Consider the following 18,730-nt stretch of genomic DNA (forward strand, 5'->3'; position numbering starts at 1 on the left):
TTTCATTAAGGAGATGGGCCTATAGTTTTCTTTTTTTGTTGTATTTTTACCTGGTTTTGGTATTAGAGTAATGCTTGCTTCATAGAAGGAATTTGGAAGTTCTCCCTCTGCTTCTATATTTTTAAATAAATTAAGTAGTATTAGATATAGATCCTCTTTAAATGTCTGGTAGAATTCTGCTGTAAATCCATCTGGTCCTGGGCTTTTTTTAGTTTTGGAGGTTTTGTATTACTGTTTCAATTTCCTTCTGTGTTATGGTTCTGTTTAAGCTGTTTATCTCTTCTTGGTTTAGCTTTGGTTGTTCCCATGCTTTTAAGTACCTGTCCATTTCTTTTAGGCTTTCAAAGTTAGTAGCATATAGGTTTTTAAAGTATTCCCCTATAATGTTCTGGATCTCTTTGGGGTCTGTTGTGATGTTTCCCCTTTCATCTCTGATTTTGTTGATTTGGAGGTGCTCTTTCTTTCTTTTGGTTAACTGGGCTAGCAGTCTAACAGTCTTGTTTATCATCTCAATGAACCAGCTCTTGGATTTGTTGATTCCTTGTATTGTTTTCTTTGTTTCAATTTCATTAATTTCTGCTCTGATTTTTGTTATTTCTTCTTGTCTGCTGGGTTTGGGTTTGATTTGCTGTTGCTTTTCAAGTGTCTTGAGTTGCAATGTTAAGTCCTTTATTTGTGATCTTCCTGATTTATTTATTTATTTATTTTTTGTCTTTTTGAGACACAGTCTCCCTGTTGCCCCAGCTGTCCTGGACCTCGCTATGTAGACCCGGCCAGCCTCGAGCTCACTAAGATCTGCCTGTCTCTGCCTCCCAAGTGCTGGGATTAAAGGCATGTGCCACCACGCCCAGCTATCTGATTTTTTATTATAGGCACTTAGAGCTATAAACTTCCCTCTAAGGACAGCTTTCAGTGTGTCCCAGAGGTTTTGTTGTGTTGTATTGTCCTTTTCATTTAGTTCCAGGAATACTTTTATTTTTTTCTTAATTTCTCCTTTGACCCATTCATCATTCAGCAGTGTGTTGTTTAATCTTCATGTGTTCATGTGGTTACTGGGGATTCTTCCAGTGTTGATTTTAAGCTTTATTGCATTACGGTCTGATAGAATGCATGGAATTATTTCAATCTTTTTATATTTGTTGAGGTTTGTTTTGTGCCCTAGTACATGGTTGTTGTTGGAGAAGGTTCCATGGGGCGCTGAATAGAAAGTGTATTCTTTGATGCTTGGGTGGAATATTTGGTAGATGTCTGTAAGGTCCATTTGATGTTTGGTATCATTTAATTCAGACATCTCTCTGTTTATTCTTTGTCTAATTGATCTGTCTAATGGACATGGTGGGGTATTGAAGTCCTCTACTATTTTCGAGTTCGGGTTAATGTGTGTCTTAAAGTCCTGTAGTGTTTGTTGTTTCTGTGAATTTGGGTGCATCAGAGTTTGGTGTTAAGGATTGTAATATCTTCTTGGTTAACTGTTCCTTTGATCGAAATGAAGTGACCCTCCTTATCTCTTCTAACTGGTTTTACTTTGAAGTCTATTTTGTCAGATATTAGAATTGCAACCCCTGCTTGTTTCTTAGTGCCATTTGCTTGGAATGTTCTTTTCTCACATTAAGGTAGTGCCTATTCTTGAAAGTGAGATGAGTTTCTTGCAGACAACAAAAGGATAGGTTTTGTTTCTTAATCCATTCAACTAGCCTGTATCTTTTGACTGGGGAGTTCAGTCCATTGTTATTTAAAGTTATTAATGAAAGATGTCCTGTTGACCTAGCTAATGGTGACAATGGGGTATTGAAGTTCCCTACTATTGATGTGTATTGAATACTGTCATTTTTATTTCTGTTCACAGTTTTGATATAGTTGTGCATTTTCACACTTATACCTCCATTGAATTTCTTTCCATCACCCCTTGTGTATAGTCATTCCTTTCTTCAGCTCTTTTTATTGCTTCAAGAACTCTCTGAAGGGCTGGTTTTTTGGACATGAATTCTTTCAGCCTATTTATGTCATGGATATCATGCAAGATTTTTCTTTCCCCTTCAACTATAATAGACATTTTGGCTGGGTAAAGTAATCTGGGCTGGCGCCTGTGGTCATTTAGAACCAGGAATACTTTGGTCCAGGCTCTTCTGGCTTTCATAGTTTGCACTGAAAAGTCAGCTGTAATTCTCATGGGTTTTCCTTTATATGTGACTTGTTTTTCTTTTGCGACTTTCAGTATTCTCTCTTTGTTCTGTATGTTTAGTGTTTTTACTATGATGTGCTGTGAAGAGTTTCTTCTCTTGTCCTGTCTACTTGGTGTTATATATGCTTCTTTTATTTATATGGACATGACTTTCTTTAATTTTGGGAAATTTTCTTCTACAATTCTGTTGAAGATCTTGTAAAAAAAAATTATCTTGAGATTCTTCTCCTTCCTGTATGCCTATGATTCATAAGTTTGGTTTTTGATGGTGTCACACAGTTCTTGCATATTCCCTTCTTGTGTTTTTTCTTTCTTAATTTTTCATAATCTTTGCTTGAGTGGTCTAGTTCATCCACTTTATCTTCCAGTCTTGATACTCTGTTTTCCATTTCATTCATCCTATTGATGAGGCTTTCTCCTGTGGTTTCTAATTGGCTTACTGAGTGTTTCAGTTCCTTCTTCACATCAGCCTGAGTAGTCTTCAATATTTCTCTTTTCTGAATTCATTCAGAAGTTTATCCCTATCTTCCTTCAGCTCTATGATTACCTTGTTTGTGTGTTCTTTAAATTCACTGAATTCTTTTATCATGTTTATAACTCTTCTTTTGAGTTCCATGTCCTGTATTATCTCTAGGGAGTTCTCACTGTACTCCTCTGAGGGACTATTGGTACTTGGTGGGGATATATTATTTTGGTTTTTCATGTTATTGTTTTTTCTTTGTGACTTTGACATGAATTTCCTTCAAGTTTCTGATTCTTGTGTGAGACTCAAGCCTTCCTTTGTTGAGTTTAGATCTGCTTCTTTTTGTAAACTTTGTGTGCTTTTGTGGTTTACTTGTTGGGCATGATAAGCTGGTTGGTCTAGGCTTCAGGTTCTCTCTTTTGATTTTATATAGGAGTGGCCTAATTGCTTTTGTGTTCAGGAGTTCCCACAGAGGCCCAACAAGTTTCTGATTCTTGTGTGAGACTCAAGCCTTCCTTTGTTGAGTTTAGATCTGCTTCTTTTTGTAAACTTTGTGTGCTTTTGTGGTTTACTTGTTGGGCATGATAAGCTGGTTGGTCTAGGCTTCAGGTTCTCTCTTTTGATTTTATATAGGAGTGGCCTAATTGCTTTTGTGTTCAGGAGTTCCCACAGAGGCCCAAGTGAGATCAGGCTCAGATGATATCAGGCTTCCTCCTAAGGCATGGGTCTCTCCAGGAAAGATGCTGCCCTCAAGAATTTGGGGGCTTGGCTGGCTTGGGAGAAGGGCCCAGGATAGACGCTGGTCTCAGGAAGCTGGTGGCTGTGCCACCCAGGGAAGTAAAGGGAGGTGAGGGTGGGACCAGGCCTAGAGGGTTCCTGGGGGCAGGGAGGAAATGGGTTGGTCTGGATGCAAAGGATCAGGCAGCCATGCTGGCTCTGGGTCGAGAGGTTAGCCCCCGTGTCTGGGGTGCCAAAACAAGAAATGGGCCTGTACCCAGCCTAGGAGGAGAGACTGGGGGAGGGTTGTTGGGAGGGTGAAAGAGGTTGGGGGAGTCAAGGCACACTGGGCCTGCTGGACTTACCCAGGGAAAGTGCTTGGACCAGAACACTGGAGGCTGTGCAGCCCAGGAAGCAAAGGGATATGAGGGCAGGACCTGATCCAGCGGGCTCCCGGGGACCAGTAAAGGTGCTGGCACCAGGCCACCCAGAGGCTGTGCAGCCCAGGAAGGTAAAGGGAAGTGAGGACGGGACCAGGCCCAGAGGGTTCCTGGGGATGGTAGGGAGGAACTGGGTTGGTCCGATGCAGAGGATTAAGAAGCAGTGATGGCTCTGGGCCAGAAGTTGGCCCTGGTGTCTGGGGTGCCAAGACAAGAAATGGGCCTATACCCAGCCTAGGAGGAGAGACTCACCGGGGAAGCTGGGAGGGTGAAAGAGGCTGGGGGAGTCAAGGAGCGCTGGGCATGCTGGACTTATCTAGGGAAGGGGCTGGGACCAGAACACAGGAGGCTCTCTTGAAATGGTTTTTAAAGTTATACTGAGTTCAATATTGTATAACTGTATTAATTCAACAGCAAACCTAAAAATTTTATAGCCACTTTTGAAAGAGCTGTATCTTTGCTCTTGAAACTGTTATTGAGCATTTTAAAACTGTAATCATAGGCTTCTTCTAAAAAAATAATATTAAAAAAATAACAATAAAGGGCAAAAAAAGTTATTTCTATATCCATAATGGAGAAAAATTGTCCTCCTTCAGTTGGCCTTTGACCTTTTTGGAAACCCAGATCATAAAAGCCCCAGTAGACAATTAATTATACTATACTTTAGTTATTATATTGCAATTATTAACTTCATAACTAGTAATATTAGTGTTACTATTGTTAGAGAATCCTTATGATAAAGTTGGCTTGTGACGTATGGATAATGACTATGTTAAACACTCTGAAAAGAAGAGGCACCACATAAGCAAGGGACATTATTCAGCCAAGATGTAATTGAATCTGAGGACTAACACAGAAGCAGATTTTTCTGTCATCATTTTAGCAAGAATTCCTATTGACCAATGCTCTGTATAGCTACGTTTCTAAGATAATGATCCAGGTCATTACTATGACCCTCAAGCATAGCTAGGGTCAAAACCATCTTCTAAATATTTAAAGAAAGATCAGAGATCTCCACCATCACATTGTCACCAGGTCTCACAGATGTCAGTGACTCATTTACTCTTTCAGTCCTTCAAGTCAGAAGCTTGGGCCATCACTGAGTCACTCCCCAACACTAGGTCCATTTCTTATTTTGGACTGTCTCAGCACACAATTTTCTCTCTGTGTTCTTTGTGAGTCTTTTAACAATTTTTTAAATTTATTTTGTGTGTGTTTTATCTGCATGTATGTGAGTGAACTCACATATGCAATATTTGTGAAGGCCAGAAGAAGGTATTGGATCTCATAGAACTGGAATTACAGATGGTTGTTTGCCACCTCGTGGATGCTGGAAATTGAACTTGGGTCCTCTAAGCAGCCAGTGCTCTTAACAGCTGAGCCATCTCTCCAGTTCTTTGTGAATCTTTTTTCTCTTTCTTTCTTTCTTTCTTTCTTTCTTTCTTTCTTTCTTTCTTCTTTCTTTCTTTCTTCTTTCTTTTCTCAAATGGCCTGGAACTCACTATGTAAACCAGATTGACCTCAATCTCACAGGAATCCACCTGCCTCAGCCTCCTAAATGCTGGGATTAAAGGCATGTGTCACCATGTCCAGCTGTGAATATTTTGACTGTTCACTCTCAGAAGTACCACCTGACTCATATAAGTATACAGTAAAAAATCCAGGAGTCATCCTTGACATCCTATCTGTGTTGATTCCTTCTCCATATATTTAGTCTATGAACCACATCCTATTAATGTTACCTTCTAGAAGAATCTCATAAATATAGCTCTTTTACTGCACCTCCACTCCCTCTATCTAATCCAGCTCCACACATCTTACTTTGAGGACCTTAGCACAGTTTTCAACTGTCCTCCCTTTTCCCTGGTCTCATCTTCGTACTGCATCTAAAGTACACTTAAAATGCTAAGCTCATCATATCATATGTTTGTTCATCTTTTCACTTTATTTCTTGAAGAATGGGCTAAAAGGGTTCTTCCGCCAGCCTGATCAAAAGTACCTCCTACCAGAAAACCTTCTCCCACAGATAACAACTGTAAAGTAGATAAAACATTACATAAAACTTGGGGGCTATAGAGATGGCTCAGCGGTTAAGAACACTGGTCGTTCTTGCAGAAGACCCGGGTTCGAATCCCAGAACCCACATGGCAGCTAACAACTGTCTGTAACTCCAGTCCCAGGGGATCCGACAGCCTCTTCTGACCTCCGTGGGCATTGCACAACATGGGTGCATTTACCTACATGTAGGCAATACATGCATACACATAAAATAAAAAATAAAATAAAATAAAATAAGCATTACATAAAGCTAAATTAAGGCAACTCAAAGATGAACAAAAGTGGGTTTGAAACCCTTGGAGTCAACAATTGGAAGAAGAGATGGCAGGGGATTAAGTTTTCTTGGTTTTTTAAAATTATTGTTTGTTTGGTTTTGTGGGTGGGCAGGTAATGGTGATGGTGGTGATGTTTAATGATGTTCAGAATGAACAAGTACTCCAATTATCTCCCAGGTGCATTTCTAGTGAGAAAACCATAGGTTTGCTACTTTGCACATCCAAGGGACTGTGTATAAGGAAAACACATCTACTGGTCTACAAAGAGAAAGAGAACGCTAGAGCGGCAAAGTCCTTTGCTTACAATCCTTGATCAAATATCTGGCACACTTTGAATGATATATACATATAACAGACTCCAAATCTCCCAGCAAACACACACACACACACACACACTAATTTTCAAGAGAGTTAATCAGAATTCACCATTTCAACAATGAATTAGTCACAATGGCTTGTCACAATGACCAAGATACAATTAAAAACCCCTCATATACAAACAAACAGGGAAACATGATTCATTCCTAAAAAATAATGGAGACCAATCTGTACATGACTTTGATACCAGAATTAAATTTAAGGACTTTAAAATGGCTATTATAACTATAAGAAGGAAATGGAAAATGTGGCTATAAAGAATTACAAGGTGGGGAATCCGAAGCCCTCGTCTGACTTCCGTGGCATTGCACAATACGGGTGCACTAACATATATGCAGACAATACATTCATACACATAAAATGAAAATAATAAATTTAAAAAAAGAATTACAAGGTAATGCATCTCAGAAGATAAATAGAAACTATTTTTAAAAGGATCAAATGGAAATTCAATAATTAGAAAATACAGCGTCTGAAATGTAAAAATGAATAGCCTTAGCTACAGAATATAGGTGGCTAAGAAAAAAGTTAGCAAATGTGACCATCATTTGAATTATCAGTAGAAATTGTCTAATCTTAGAAAAAAAATTGAGTTATGGCCCAGTGGCATAGCACTTGCCTAGCCTGCTTGAGGCCAGGATTAAATCCCCAGCACCACTGTGGTAGTTTGAATAATAAATATACCCCACAGGCTCATGTGTTTGAACACGTAGTCCCTTGGTGGTGGTATGGTTCCATTTCGGGAGGCTATGGAACTTGCAGGATGTGGAGGCCTGCTGTAGGAAATATGTCACTGGGGGTGGCCTTGAGAGTGTGTAGTCTTGCCCACTTTCAGTTCCCTCTGTTTCCTGTGTGTACAGTTTGAGATGTGATCTGTGTGCTTCCTACTCCTGCCACCGCACCTGCTGCCTCCTGCCGTGCCTCCCACCAAGATAGATCATCTATATGCTTTTGGTCATGGTCGTTTATCACAACAACAGAAAAGTAACACACACACACACACACACACACACACACACACACACACACAAATGAAGAAAGCGTAAGAACTAATCCATATTTAAAGAATAATGACTTCTTGGGGCTGGAGAGTTGGCACAGCTGTTAAGAGCTCTGGCTGCTCTCACAGAGGACCCGGGTTCAATTCCCAGCACCCACATGGCAACTAACAAATGTCCCTAACTCCAGTTCCAGGAGATCTAATGCCCTCTTCTCACCTCCTCAGGCATTGCACAACACGGGTGCACTTACATACATGCAGGTAAAACGCTCATACACATAAAATAAATAAATAAATTAATTAATTAAGAATAACGACTTCAATTTCCACAAATATGGTAAAAGTCATACAATTTGATTCAAGAATCTATAGTACACCAAACATGATTAATTTAAAAAATACTGCATCTAGCCATATTATAATCAAACATAATGAAGAGAAGAATCTTGAAAGCAGCAAGAGAAAATCCTATATTCAGTGTAGGAGAGCAATGATGGCATTACCACTGAGCTCATCAAAGGCAGCAGAGAACTGGTTGGTCCAGTACTGTTTACAACTAACTGGTCACAAGGGAGACAAGAAGAGAGTGAAGAAGATCTTTAATACTGATGATTCTAAAAGCCGGCCAACAAGAGCGGCAAGGCCCACACATAGTCTGCTCCTGGCCTTCACTCCAGCCTTATCCTCCCTCTATTTTAGCCACAGAGGCCTTCATCAGAATGACTGGATCACTGCTCAGCTTGCTTTCTTCCCACTCTCTTCCCACATCTGTCTTGCTCCTGTTTACCCTGCAGAGATGCTCAAGCATCCTCTGTACGTACACCTTGTTTTATTCCATTAGCCACAGGCTTTCAGGAAATCCCTATTTTCTTCAGACTATCTGACTCATTATGTTATTATGCTTCCATTTAATCAGTCTCTGGCTTTTCCTCTAAACTTCATGAGTATTGGGATCATGCCTATTTTATATTTCCAGCACCTTATAGAGAGATACCTGGTATAGCACAGGTGTTCCGTCAGTGTTAGCTGAAGAGGAGAAAGAAGAAAGGTTATCACTATTTCATCAAAAATCATGGCATGCATGACTGGATTATAATCACTCAGCTGATCTGTTTCCAAGTTTCTCTAGGAAATCAGTAATATTTCTGTTTTCCAACTCTCATTGGAAGTATGAAGGACAATCAAAACTTCAGAACCAGAAAAATCTAGCCCTTCTGAATTCATGTCATCTAACCAAGAGGCTTGTAAAAAGGAAAAAAAAAATCATGAATAATCATGTGCAAAAGTTAGCAGCCTCAGGCTGTCCAGTCATATTTTATGTTTTCCTTTGTATTGTTTGCTGAAAGGCTACATGGAATTAATGGCTACTGAGATCCGCATTCAGCCAAACACTCTGGGAGCATTCTTTGGTTGATCTGCTCAACTTTTTTCTGAGAGTTCCTGCTCTGAAAGTTGCTTCTATCATCAAAAACCACTAGAAAAATGCATTAATGTTTCTAAAACTAAATGTATTCATTTGAAAAGTAGAATTAGTAACAGTACTAACTTCATGTGGTTGATACGCATAAACACTTAGCTTGGTGAATGGCTGATGATAAAAGCTTAATAAGTGGTAACTGTTGCTGTGCTTATGATCCCCCTGCAGCCCTCTTACAGTCTGGTATAGTGCTATGTAAACATAGTAGATGCCTGGAAAATTCAGTAAATTTTGAATAATTATTTAAATAATTTAAATCAATGAAATGGACAAATCACATCAGTAAACACAATAACACTTTATTATAAGAATAATTTAACATTCACCATCCTGTCCCTTCGTGTCAGGCAACTGGAACGAATGTTAATTAGGTACTCTTTAGTCAATGTTTTACAGCTTGCATTTGAAAAGGTTGAGTAGTTATCTGGAAAATGTCAGCTCTAAGGACATGGACTTAGAATGGATCTGTAACTGCCACTGAGTAGACTGGTCAAAAGATGGTGCTGATTCAACTCTGTGTCTGGAAACCAGCCAAATATGACAAACATTTGCTTGAATTAAACGGAGTCTGCCTTGAGTCTGATATTTCCTTGTTCCCTTCCTTTCAGTGAACTTTATAACTAGCAAACGTCCTCCCACCCTGCCATTGCTCACACACAGATTTCCAAAGTTATTAATTTCTCACCTCTTTTCACCTAGGATGATCAGTTACTACCCACTGTAGTAATCCACCACTGGGAATAAAAATGTAGCTGCATTCACTGTCAGTCTTTCATGTGCATTAATAGTGAAGCCTTCAAAATTTAAGAGATTAAAAGTTCTTAAAAAGCCACTGAGTCAGGCAAGTTGGTGATGCCTGTAATCCCAGCACTCAAGAAGCTAAGGCAGGAGGATCAAGAGTTGGAGTTCAGCCAGGGCTACAAAGTAAGTTCCAGGCCAGCCCAGCCTACATAAAGTCTAACTCAAAAAAAGAGGTCAAAGAAAATTGGCCTGGATTTTAAGTGACTATCTTTGAAAAACAAATCTGACAGAACTATACATCAAAATCTTTCCCAAATAAAATAAGTTCTGATAATTTTATGCTGAGCAAAAACCAATAACAAAAACAGTTCTGGACAGTGAAGTTCAAATATGCAACACAGTCAGTCTGGAGCACCTATTCAACCTCTCTCCACCCTCATCAACTCTTTCCTCCTCTACGACATCTTCACCCATGATGAACTTGGTGCCAGTTTGGCAAAAATAAATGATAATCACTGTTTGCCTGCCTGCCATGAACCATTTCAAGCTCTGATTCCCAAGGACATTCTCCTCTGAAGAGGGAGATGATTTCAAGGGCTTTCAGACTGCTCCATGCTCATGGATTAAATATATCCAGCTACTAGTTCGATGAGTCAGTGATACAGCTTTGATGTTTATTTATTGAAACAAAAAGACTGACAAAACATTTAAAGTCAGCAACAACTTGCTAAAACAGCTATTTATAGTTGCCATATTTCATGAGTATTGGTTTTAAAATTCAAATGAAATACCTCTGAAATTAAAATTCAGGAAAAATATAGTAATTATCACATAATGGAAACGTAATTTACAGAGCAAAAGTCTACTTACAAATACAGATCATCCTGAAAGTGTGGGCACAAAATGATGGGATAGGTTACTAAAATAAATCTACTTCAATTTTGTTCCTTTTCCCTAGTGCTAAAATATTTCATCATAACTGTTAAATGACATACTTTTACCTATTTTTCAAAGCTGAAAAACATGCTGGGATTTCCTGTGTTACAGCCTCAATGGATGATATTCTGTTTGAAGAGACAGCTAGGTGAGTGGCATTAGGTTTCTCCCTCTGTGAACTGAGCTGTTCATTTGTAGTATATGCTTGTAGTGCCTTATTTATTTGGAGTCAGAAGAAGTAATACTTGATCCGATCTAAATTAGTTTTAAAAATTCCTAGTGTCTATTTATGGTCACTATGCCAAGAATAAATTCAGTCTTTGTTTTGTTAAGTAACTTTCCATATTAAATGTATGGTGCTGTCAGGAATGGAGAGCTTTCTATCATCTCATTCTTAATGATTCCTTCCTCTACTAGAAAGAAAATTGATGATAACAAGTATCTTATGATGGTGAATTTCATCATAAACACTAATTCATCTGAGATAGGAAATTTTAAGAAACATGCCAACACTTAAACAGCAAAAAATTCCAAGCTAACTAATTCAGACATACATAAAATTAAAAAGAATAATACAGTATATCATAAGGACTCCTTACCTAGCTTTAACAACAATCAGCTCTCACACAGTCTTGTCTTGTCAATACCCTTTGTGGTTTTTGACATACCTGTGTTATTCTGAAACTAATCCAGTCATCATTTGCAAATAGTAAATATTTTTAAAGCAGAATGAACAGTCATAATCACTGCATTTCGAAACCACTCAAAAGAATTCTCTTGGGCTGAAGAGATGGCTCAGTAGTTAAGAACACTGGCTGTTCTTGCAGAAGGCCTGGGTTTGAATCCTAATACCCACATGGTGGCTAATAACCATCCATAACTCCAGTGCCAGGGGATCCAATGCCCTCTTCTTTCCTCCATGGGCACTGCACAACATGGGTGCACTTACACATATGGAGGCATAACAATCATAAACATAAAATAAAAAATAATAAAAAAAAGAATTCTCACCGGGTGTGGTGGTGCACACCTTTAATCCCTGCACTTGGGAGGCAGAGGCAGGCAGATCTCTGAGTTCAAAGCCAGCCTGGTCTACATAGTGAGTTCCAGGACAGCTGGGGCCATAGGGAGACCCTGTCTCAAAAAAAAAAAAACGAATTCTTTTCTACATGGTCAAACTACCAATTTGCACATTAGCCTAGTTCATTTGCTAATTGTATTTTAGGATTGCATTTTTAATTTTTATTCATTTATTTTTATAATTTAAAACATTTGCAAGCACTAGGCTCAAATCTAGAGAACAGACACATCTGACTCTGGGAAACTTAGTTCCTCTCTAGCTGCTACCCAGGCTCCCCCTCTCTCTGTAAGAATCTAACTTGTTTATCTTATAATTACCCTTTTACTTGTTAAATGTAAGCAAATATTTATATATATTCATATTCTTTTAAAAAATAAATTCCAAAGCCGGGCTTGGTGGTGCCTTCAATCCGGGTACTCAGAAGACAGAAGCAAGAGGATCTCTGTGAGATCCAGGCCAGCCTGGTCTACACAGCCAGTTCCAGGCTAGCTGGGGCAACAGGGAGACCCTGTCTCAAAACAACATCCTACTCTATTAGAAACCTATAACCACCGTTCCCATGTAAGATGCCATCTATGAAATCACTCTACAGCTGTTCATCACTCCTTTCAATGGCTACCTTAGAGCTCATTGCATAGATCCCTAGTTATTCAACTGGTCTTCATCATTAAGCACTGAATTGCTTTGTTACTATAGATAATGCTTCAATATATGGGTTTATACAATTGTGTGTTCATATTTTTGCCAGTGTTTTGGAGGGATATATTCTTAGAAACAGATCTGCTTAGTCAGAATGTATATGTCATTTTATTAGACATTACCTAAATCCTCTCTGGGAAGGCTGTGTGGCTTTTATCACTTTCTAGGTTAGATAAATTGTGTTAAACATTAAGGCAAGTGTACTAAAAATACAAATATGCTCAAATTTCTAACATTGGAATTAATTGCTTAAATAGACATCTGTACGTACATATTAAATTCCCTCCTTTACTTTCAGGTTTTTGGTTTTGTTTTGTTTTGTTGTTGTTGTTGTTGTTGTTGTTTTGCCTGATACATTACAGATTATGACAGGTACAGTAGATAAGGCAGCCACATGCGCACAAAGACATTGAACAGATGTGTCACACTTCCAGGTAAACCCAGTCAATTTCCTTATAGACTATCCTTAATATATCTAAACAAGCTCTCTACTGGGAATAAAGTAGAATTAATTGCTATCCTTCCCAGGAGCTTAAGTAGGGCCATGTCTCCAGGGCTTTGGACCCAGATAAAACCGGAGTTTGAACTCTGGCCCAGCCAATTGCTGACTATATCACCTTTTAAGCCCAATTCTTGTTGGTTGTAAAATGGAAATTATCATGTTAATCTCAAGGGTCATTGCTTAGTGAGTGACCTGCCATTAGACAAAATACAAAGCCTTTAACATGCTACCTGGTATATCTACAGCATTCATATAGAGTGGTTGTTGTTACTAGGAGGGCCACAGTGAGATTCAGTACTGCATTTAATAACAGGGTTTGTTATCAGTGAATTGTCAGTAATTCTTTTATATTCTTTTAGACATGTGTTTATATACCACCTGTACCCCAAATAAAGACGTGACTTCCTGAAATTAACACCACTGTCTGATTCTTTGCCGAGGGTTCAAGCCAGTGACCCCCGAGCAGTGATGATTGGGGATGAGTAAGCACACCATTCGCCAGCCCACCGTTCGCCAGCCCACACCACCCCCATTGCCGGGAACACTTAGGCACAACAGGGAGCCTAGTCAAGCAGGGACTCATTTATTGCAGGTGTTACAGAGCTTATAAAGGAACCTGGAAATCCCCCCCACCCCAGGGTGTATCTTAAGGATGGTCAGCCGTTGATCCTGCACTCCTCAGCAGTGCGGAAGTATTCTTCAGACTTTCAAAGCAAGTCAGGCTGTGCCCCAGTAACTTCCTCTCGGACTTCTGCAAGGTGGGGCCTTTAGGTCCCCACAATTCTTCGCTTTCCCTTCCACCTTAGCTCAATGCCATGACTAGTTATAAGTCTGTGAACAACATAGTTAGAAAAATCAGTGACTTTTCTATGAAATTTGAATATACAAAGAAGAAAAAAATCTTGAAATAAAATAAGATTGAAAGGAAGGATTTTAGAAGGAGAAGCTTGGGTATTTTCATAGCCTGAAAGAGTCAGGTAAAGCAGAGGTTGAAGGTCAAGAGAGGAAGAACTGACAAAGCAGGCAGAGAGCAGGCGAGATGATGGGGACAGGGCTGAGTCACAGATCAAGACGGTGGCATCTTAAGCAGATCTTTCTTCCTCTAAAACAGAAGAATGAGGAATGGGGCAGTGAAAAGAGGCTCAAATGAAGTCAAGAGGGGAAAAATCAAAGGAACTCACATCTGGCAGGCTGTTAACTTCCACCAAGACGAAGGAATCAGGAGTGATCAAAGCACTTGACCTCAAACGTTTTTAGAGTTCTAATAGTAGTGAAGAGTGAATGAATTGCATGGCAACCTTGCAGGCCCACATGTACCCACCTCGCTGGCTTCTTTGAATGCTCGTTTTTCCATTTATTTACTAGCTAACAATTAAAAGTAAATATCAGTGATACAGGTTTTTTCTATGTGTTTGTCTGAAACAACTGTGATATGCAAAAAGCATCTACTGCAGATTTAGGGTCACCTCAGACACTATCCTTGCAAAACCTCTTTTCCTGTTAAATAAAAGCATCTGGGAGTCTGTTAACATCATAAGCATGGTTTACAATGATCAATATCTGTCCTGAAGGCCTCTCTTTTCCATTAGCATTAACCTGAGTTTCCCATGCATGAATATTATCAGCATGTTGAGATGGAACTTCTTTATGGCACATATGTCTAATAAATCTTTGAGTCTGAAATGAAATGTTCTGGGATTACTGAGACCTCTCTTTCTTTTTTTAAATAGAATTGGGCAAATTGTTACCATCAGAGCAAAAGTTACTAGAGCGTTCAGCACAAGCATGGAGGTAAGAGGCACCTTTGTCTTAGGTCTGTCTGCCTGTAGGAACTCATCTCTTCATTTCTTACAGAGCACAAAGAGGAGTCCTAGAATAATGCTTGTAGATGATAAAATTCTGAATTTCAGAAGGCCCTTAAATCTGTAGTCAGACTCACAGGTAAATCCTAAGGAGCTGGTGTTTCCCACTCAATCCTGCTTCTCAAGTTCAGTGTGCTAGCATACACTATTGTACATAGGGGGATACCTGCAAAATAAATGTCAAAAGGGGAAGAGTACTCTTTTAGTTCTTTGCAAGATATGGATTCTATTTCTTATTTATTCTGACTCTACTATTACTCAAACTCTGTGTCTCCATCTCCTTGCCTCTTTTCCCCTACAATGGAAACTGGTCTCATGACTGACTAGTTTCCAGAGACAATTCTCTTCTAAATTGGAATCCTCTCTAGGCTCTATGAATGTATTGTATTTGGTGCGGTCTGCCCTGAGAAAAGTCAGAATATTCCCAGCAGTGTGAGAATCCAGAAAATACTCACTCCATAGCTCCCCAGTAGATGGCTGTTCCTCAGAATCTACTCAGGTCTAGCTTTGTGAGATTTACACTGTGTGTGCTCAAACTGACATCAACCCAAAGACTTGCGGAGATCCCATGCATTTTCTGGAAATTTTCCAGAATTCTTTCTATGTATTTTCTCTTCTCTGGTCCTCTGCCCCTCAAAAATCCAGCTCTCTTGATCTGTTTGATTTCTGCTTCTTCAACTCAACAAAATTAGGTTCTCCTTCCCTGACAGTTACGTAGGAATTACCTTCCCACTGAGATGAAACACAAATTTCCTCTCATTTGTTTCCCTGTCCAGGGGGCGCATAGCCCTGTGTCTTTGTTTCCCTATACATGAAAATAGTTGCTTCCTATACCTTGTATACATTTCCAGTTCTTTACAGAGGATCTAATTCCAATCTTACTTCTCTCTCATGACATAGTAAATTGCCCATGCCACATGTCTCCAAAATATTTGTTCACCGTGCAGACCTCAGTCAACTGTCCTAATAGCAGACAGTATTCCAAATTTGTTTTAAATACCCCAGAGTTGTAGCTGTATTTTTACTGTTTGATGTTTTATTTTTCCTTGTCTGTTTCTCAAATGTGGAAATCTATATGGGTGAGAGTTGACTGTAGATAGGTAAAAACTGGTTTATATTTGGTTAATCAACATTCAGTTAACTTAAGATTTACCATGTAAATACAAATTTCTGTTTTTAAGTGACTTAAAGTGAGTCATGGACTATTGATTATTTTTGTACATGATGATCTTGGTGAAGATATAGAAATAGATGTACTTTATCATTGATTACTAAGTGCTGAACTGACATGCCTGAGGTTACCCATTATTTCAAGAATGTAATATTATTTATCTGAGGTATGAGGAAAATGTTTATTAGTCCAGATCTAAAGACTTTTTCTCCAGGGCGAGCCAGCATCAGGACACTTCACACAGGCGAATCCCACCCACTATAGGGTCTTCACAAAATGTCTCAGTCACCTATCAGCTTACTGCTCCTGAAAAGCAAAACAAGGAAACTAAGTTACAGATAAATTTCATCAGTGCTATCTTGGTTATAAAACATAGAGACTAAGCCAGGCGTGGTGGCGCATGCCTGTAGTCCCAGCACTTGGGAGGCAGAGGCAGGCAGATCTCTGTGAGTTTAAGGCCAGCCTGGTCTACATAGTGAGTTCCAGGACAGCTGGGGCTACAAGGAAACCCTGCTTCAAAAAGACAAAAAATAAAAAACAAACATAGAGACTAAAGGTTAAAAATAGTTATAGTGCCTTTTACTGATAGGCTAAATCTTGTTTTCAAAAATATGTTTACTAACAATGGTATTGAAAAATACTTATTATAACATGAGAATTTTTTTAATTAGACTATAAAACTATAAAAGCAACATGATAGTTTTATGGTGTATATACACACTTATGTACTTTTCACATGGATATTCATAAAACATATCATATCAAATATATGGAATATTACATATGTGTAAACTGGAAGAAAATTCATCTAAAAGTAAATAAGTATTACTGTTGGATAATGAGACTGGTAACATTTATTCTAGATAGTTAGATACAAATTTCTCATTGCAAGTGCATATTCTCTGTAGTCAGAAAATTTCATTTGTAATATTTTATAGAATATCATCTAAACAGTGGTATCACTTAAAAATAAGTTAAAATGTGGATTTAAAAACCAAAAGACAAGGCTGGAGAAGTATATAACTGAATTTTGAATGCTGTATCTAAATCTGTTATCTGGATGACTGACAGTTTATTTTTCTTTCCTTTAGATCAGTATCAAGGTTAAAGTACAGGACATGTTCACTGGCACTGAGAAACTTCTTAGTATGGCTTTTTCTACATTTGTAGCTAAACCAATTGGGAACAAAAAGGTAACTTTTCTGTGTGAACAAATCCCTCTTCTTGTAACTCAGGGACATAGAACTACATCGGAATTATTTTTTCTTTCTATATGATTCACTTCTTCAAGAGTTTTTATTCGTTAACGTTTACTATGGAGTTTTCTTTGATAATGTCATAGGATTGAGTAGGAAGATCTTTTGGAAAGACGACCTTAGCAAAAAAAGACACCCAATTTATGAAAGAGGAAAAAAATCTTGTGTTCAAAATGATCTGGAGGTTATAGTGCCTCAGAAATATTGCTAGCTGGTTTAGCTCATTTGGGGTTAAATAGCTCAAAATTGAGTTAAAACTTTTAAAAAGCAGGAGAAATTCATCAAGTACTTGCATGTCATGGTCCAATAACTCTTTTCAACCTTAGGGAGAATGTCAAAGTTTCCGATATGGTTAAGTTTAAAAATAAGTTTCAGGGCATCTGTGTTGAGAGCTCCTTAAAAGCAATACTGTGTCTTACTCTGCCCAGCCATTCACCCAGCCATGGACCAGTTCTCTATGGGCTGCAGAAATTTCCTCTTTGTTGCTTCTATTTTTGACTAGGGTACCTGAGTGAAGGCCCCCACCTAGTCTAAGCATTTGTAAACTGTGATGATTCAAATTAGAATGTAAGCATTTCAGTAAAGAATTGTTCAGAAGATAGGCACAGTGACTGCTTCTGGGCCCATTTGCCCATGACAATACTGCTCACTCTGTCCATGCACCTGAGATCTTTTTCAGAGTGCCTCTGTCCCAGCATAGAGCGGGACAGAGCAATGCTTCCCTTGCCCCCAGCAGAGGTGGCAACTGAGTCATGCTCTCCAGCTGCTCCTTATCTAGGGTAGGTGGTAGAGTTGGACCAGGCCACCACGATGCTTCAATGGCAAGTGACTCTACCTTGATGAACTTTCCCCATTATAGGCTTCATATTAAAAGTACTTGAAGGCAAATTCATATTGTCCAAAGTTGCTGCTTTCCAAGCTGAAGTTCACATCAGCTTATTATTTTATCTAAAGATACAGATTCTGGGCCTGTAAGTTGAACCTAGTCTTTGATAAAGCATCACAGGGCTCCAATATTTATGAACATCTAAACATTAAGATAGGTCTTATAGATCTTTAGTTTTGTTTTTAACCCCTCAAAAATCTTTAAATTCTGGGGAATGAGTTATTGGGGAGGGTACAGAATTCCCATATTTGACAGCAAGTGACAGGAAGGAGGCTGCAGCATCGTCTATCCCCTTATGTCCTAGTTTGTTTCTCCATCACTGTGACAAAATACTCTGACCACTACCAACTGGGGAAGGAAAGGGTTTATTTGTCTTACATATCCCAGGTCACAGTTCATCCAGGAGCCCAAGGTAGGAACTCAGGGCAGGAACCTGGAGGCAGGAGCTGGAGCACAGGCCAGAGAGGAATGCTGCTTACTGGCTTGCTCCCCTGGCCCCTGCTCAACCTGCTTTCTTATGCAACACAGGCCCACCTGCCCAAGGGTGGCACCACCCACAGTGGGCTGGGCCCTCCCACATCACTCATCAAGAAGATGCCCTTCAGA

The 18,730-nt window shown here is 39.1% G+C and overlaps 1 protein-coding gene across 2 annotated transcripts in view; it reads left to right on the forward strand.

The window, feature by feature from the left end:
* The window catches only part of Acot12 (acyl-CoA thioesterase 12), a 66,416-nt gene that overhangs the window by 7,659 nt on the left and 40,027 nt on the right, over positions 1–18,730 (forward strand). Inside the window, exons 2-4 of one of the 2 annotated variants that reach the window (XM_008853312.2) lie at positions 10,746–10,815; positions 14,680–14,740; positions 17,074–17,175. In XM_008853312.2, the coding sequence (XP_008851534.1) occupies positions 10,746–10,815; positions 14,680–14,740; positions 17,074–17,175 (233 nt within the window). The remainder of the gene's footprint in view (positions 1–10,745; positions 10,816–14,679; positions 14,741–17,073; positions 17,176–18,730) is intronic. The other variant, XM_029556228.1, reaches the window with a different exon arrangement.

Source organism: Nannospalax galili, unplaced genomic scaffold, assembly GCF_000622305.1.
Source record: "Nannospalax galili isolate Female #2095 unplaced genomic scaffold, S.galili_v1.0 scaffold45, whole genome shotgun sequence".
Taxonomy (NCBI): domain Eukaryota; kingdom Metazoa; phylum Chordata; class Mammalia; order Rodentia; family Spalacidae; genus Nannospalax; species Nannospalax galili.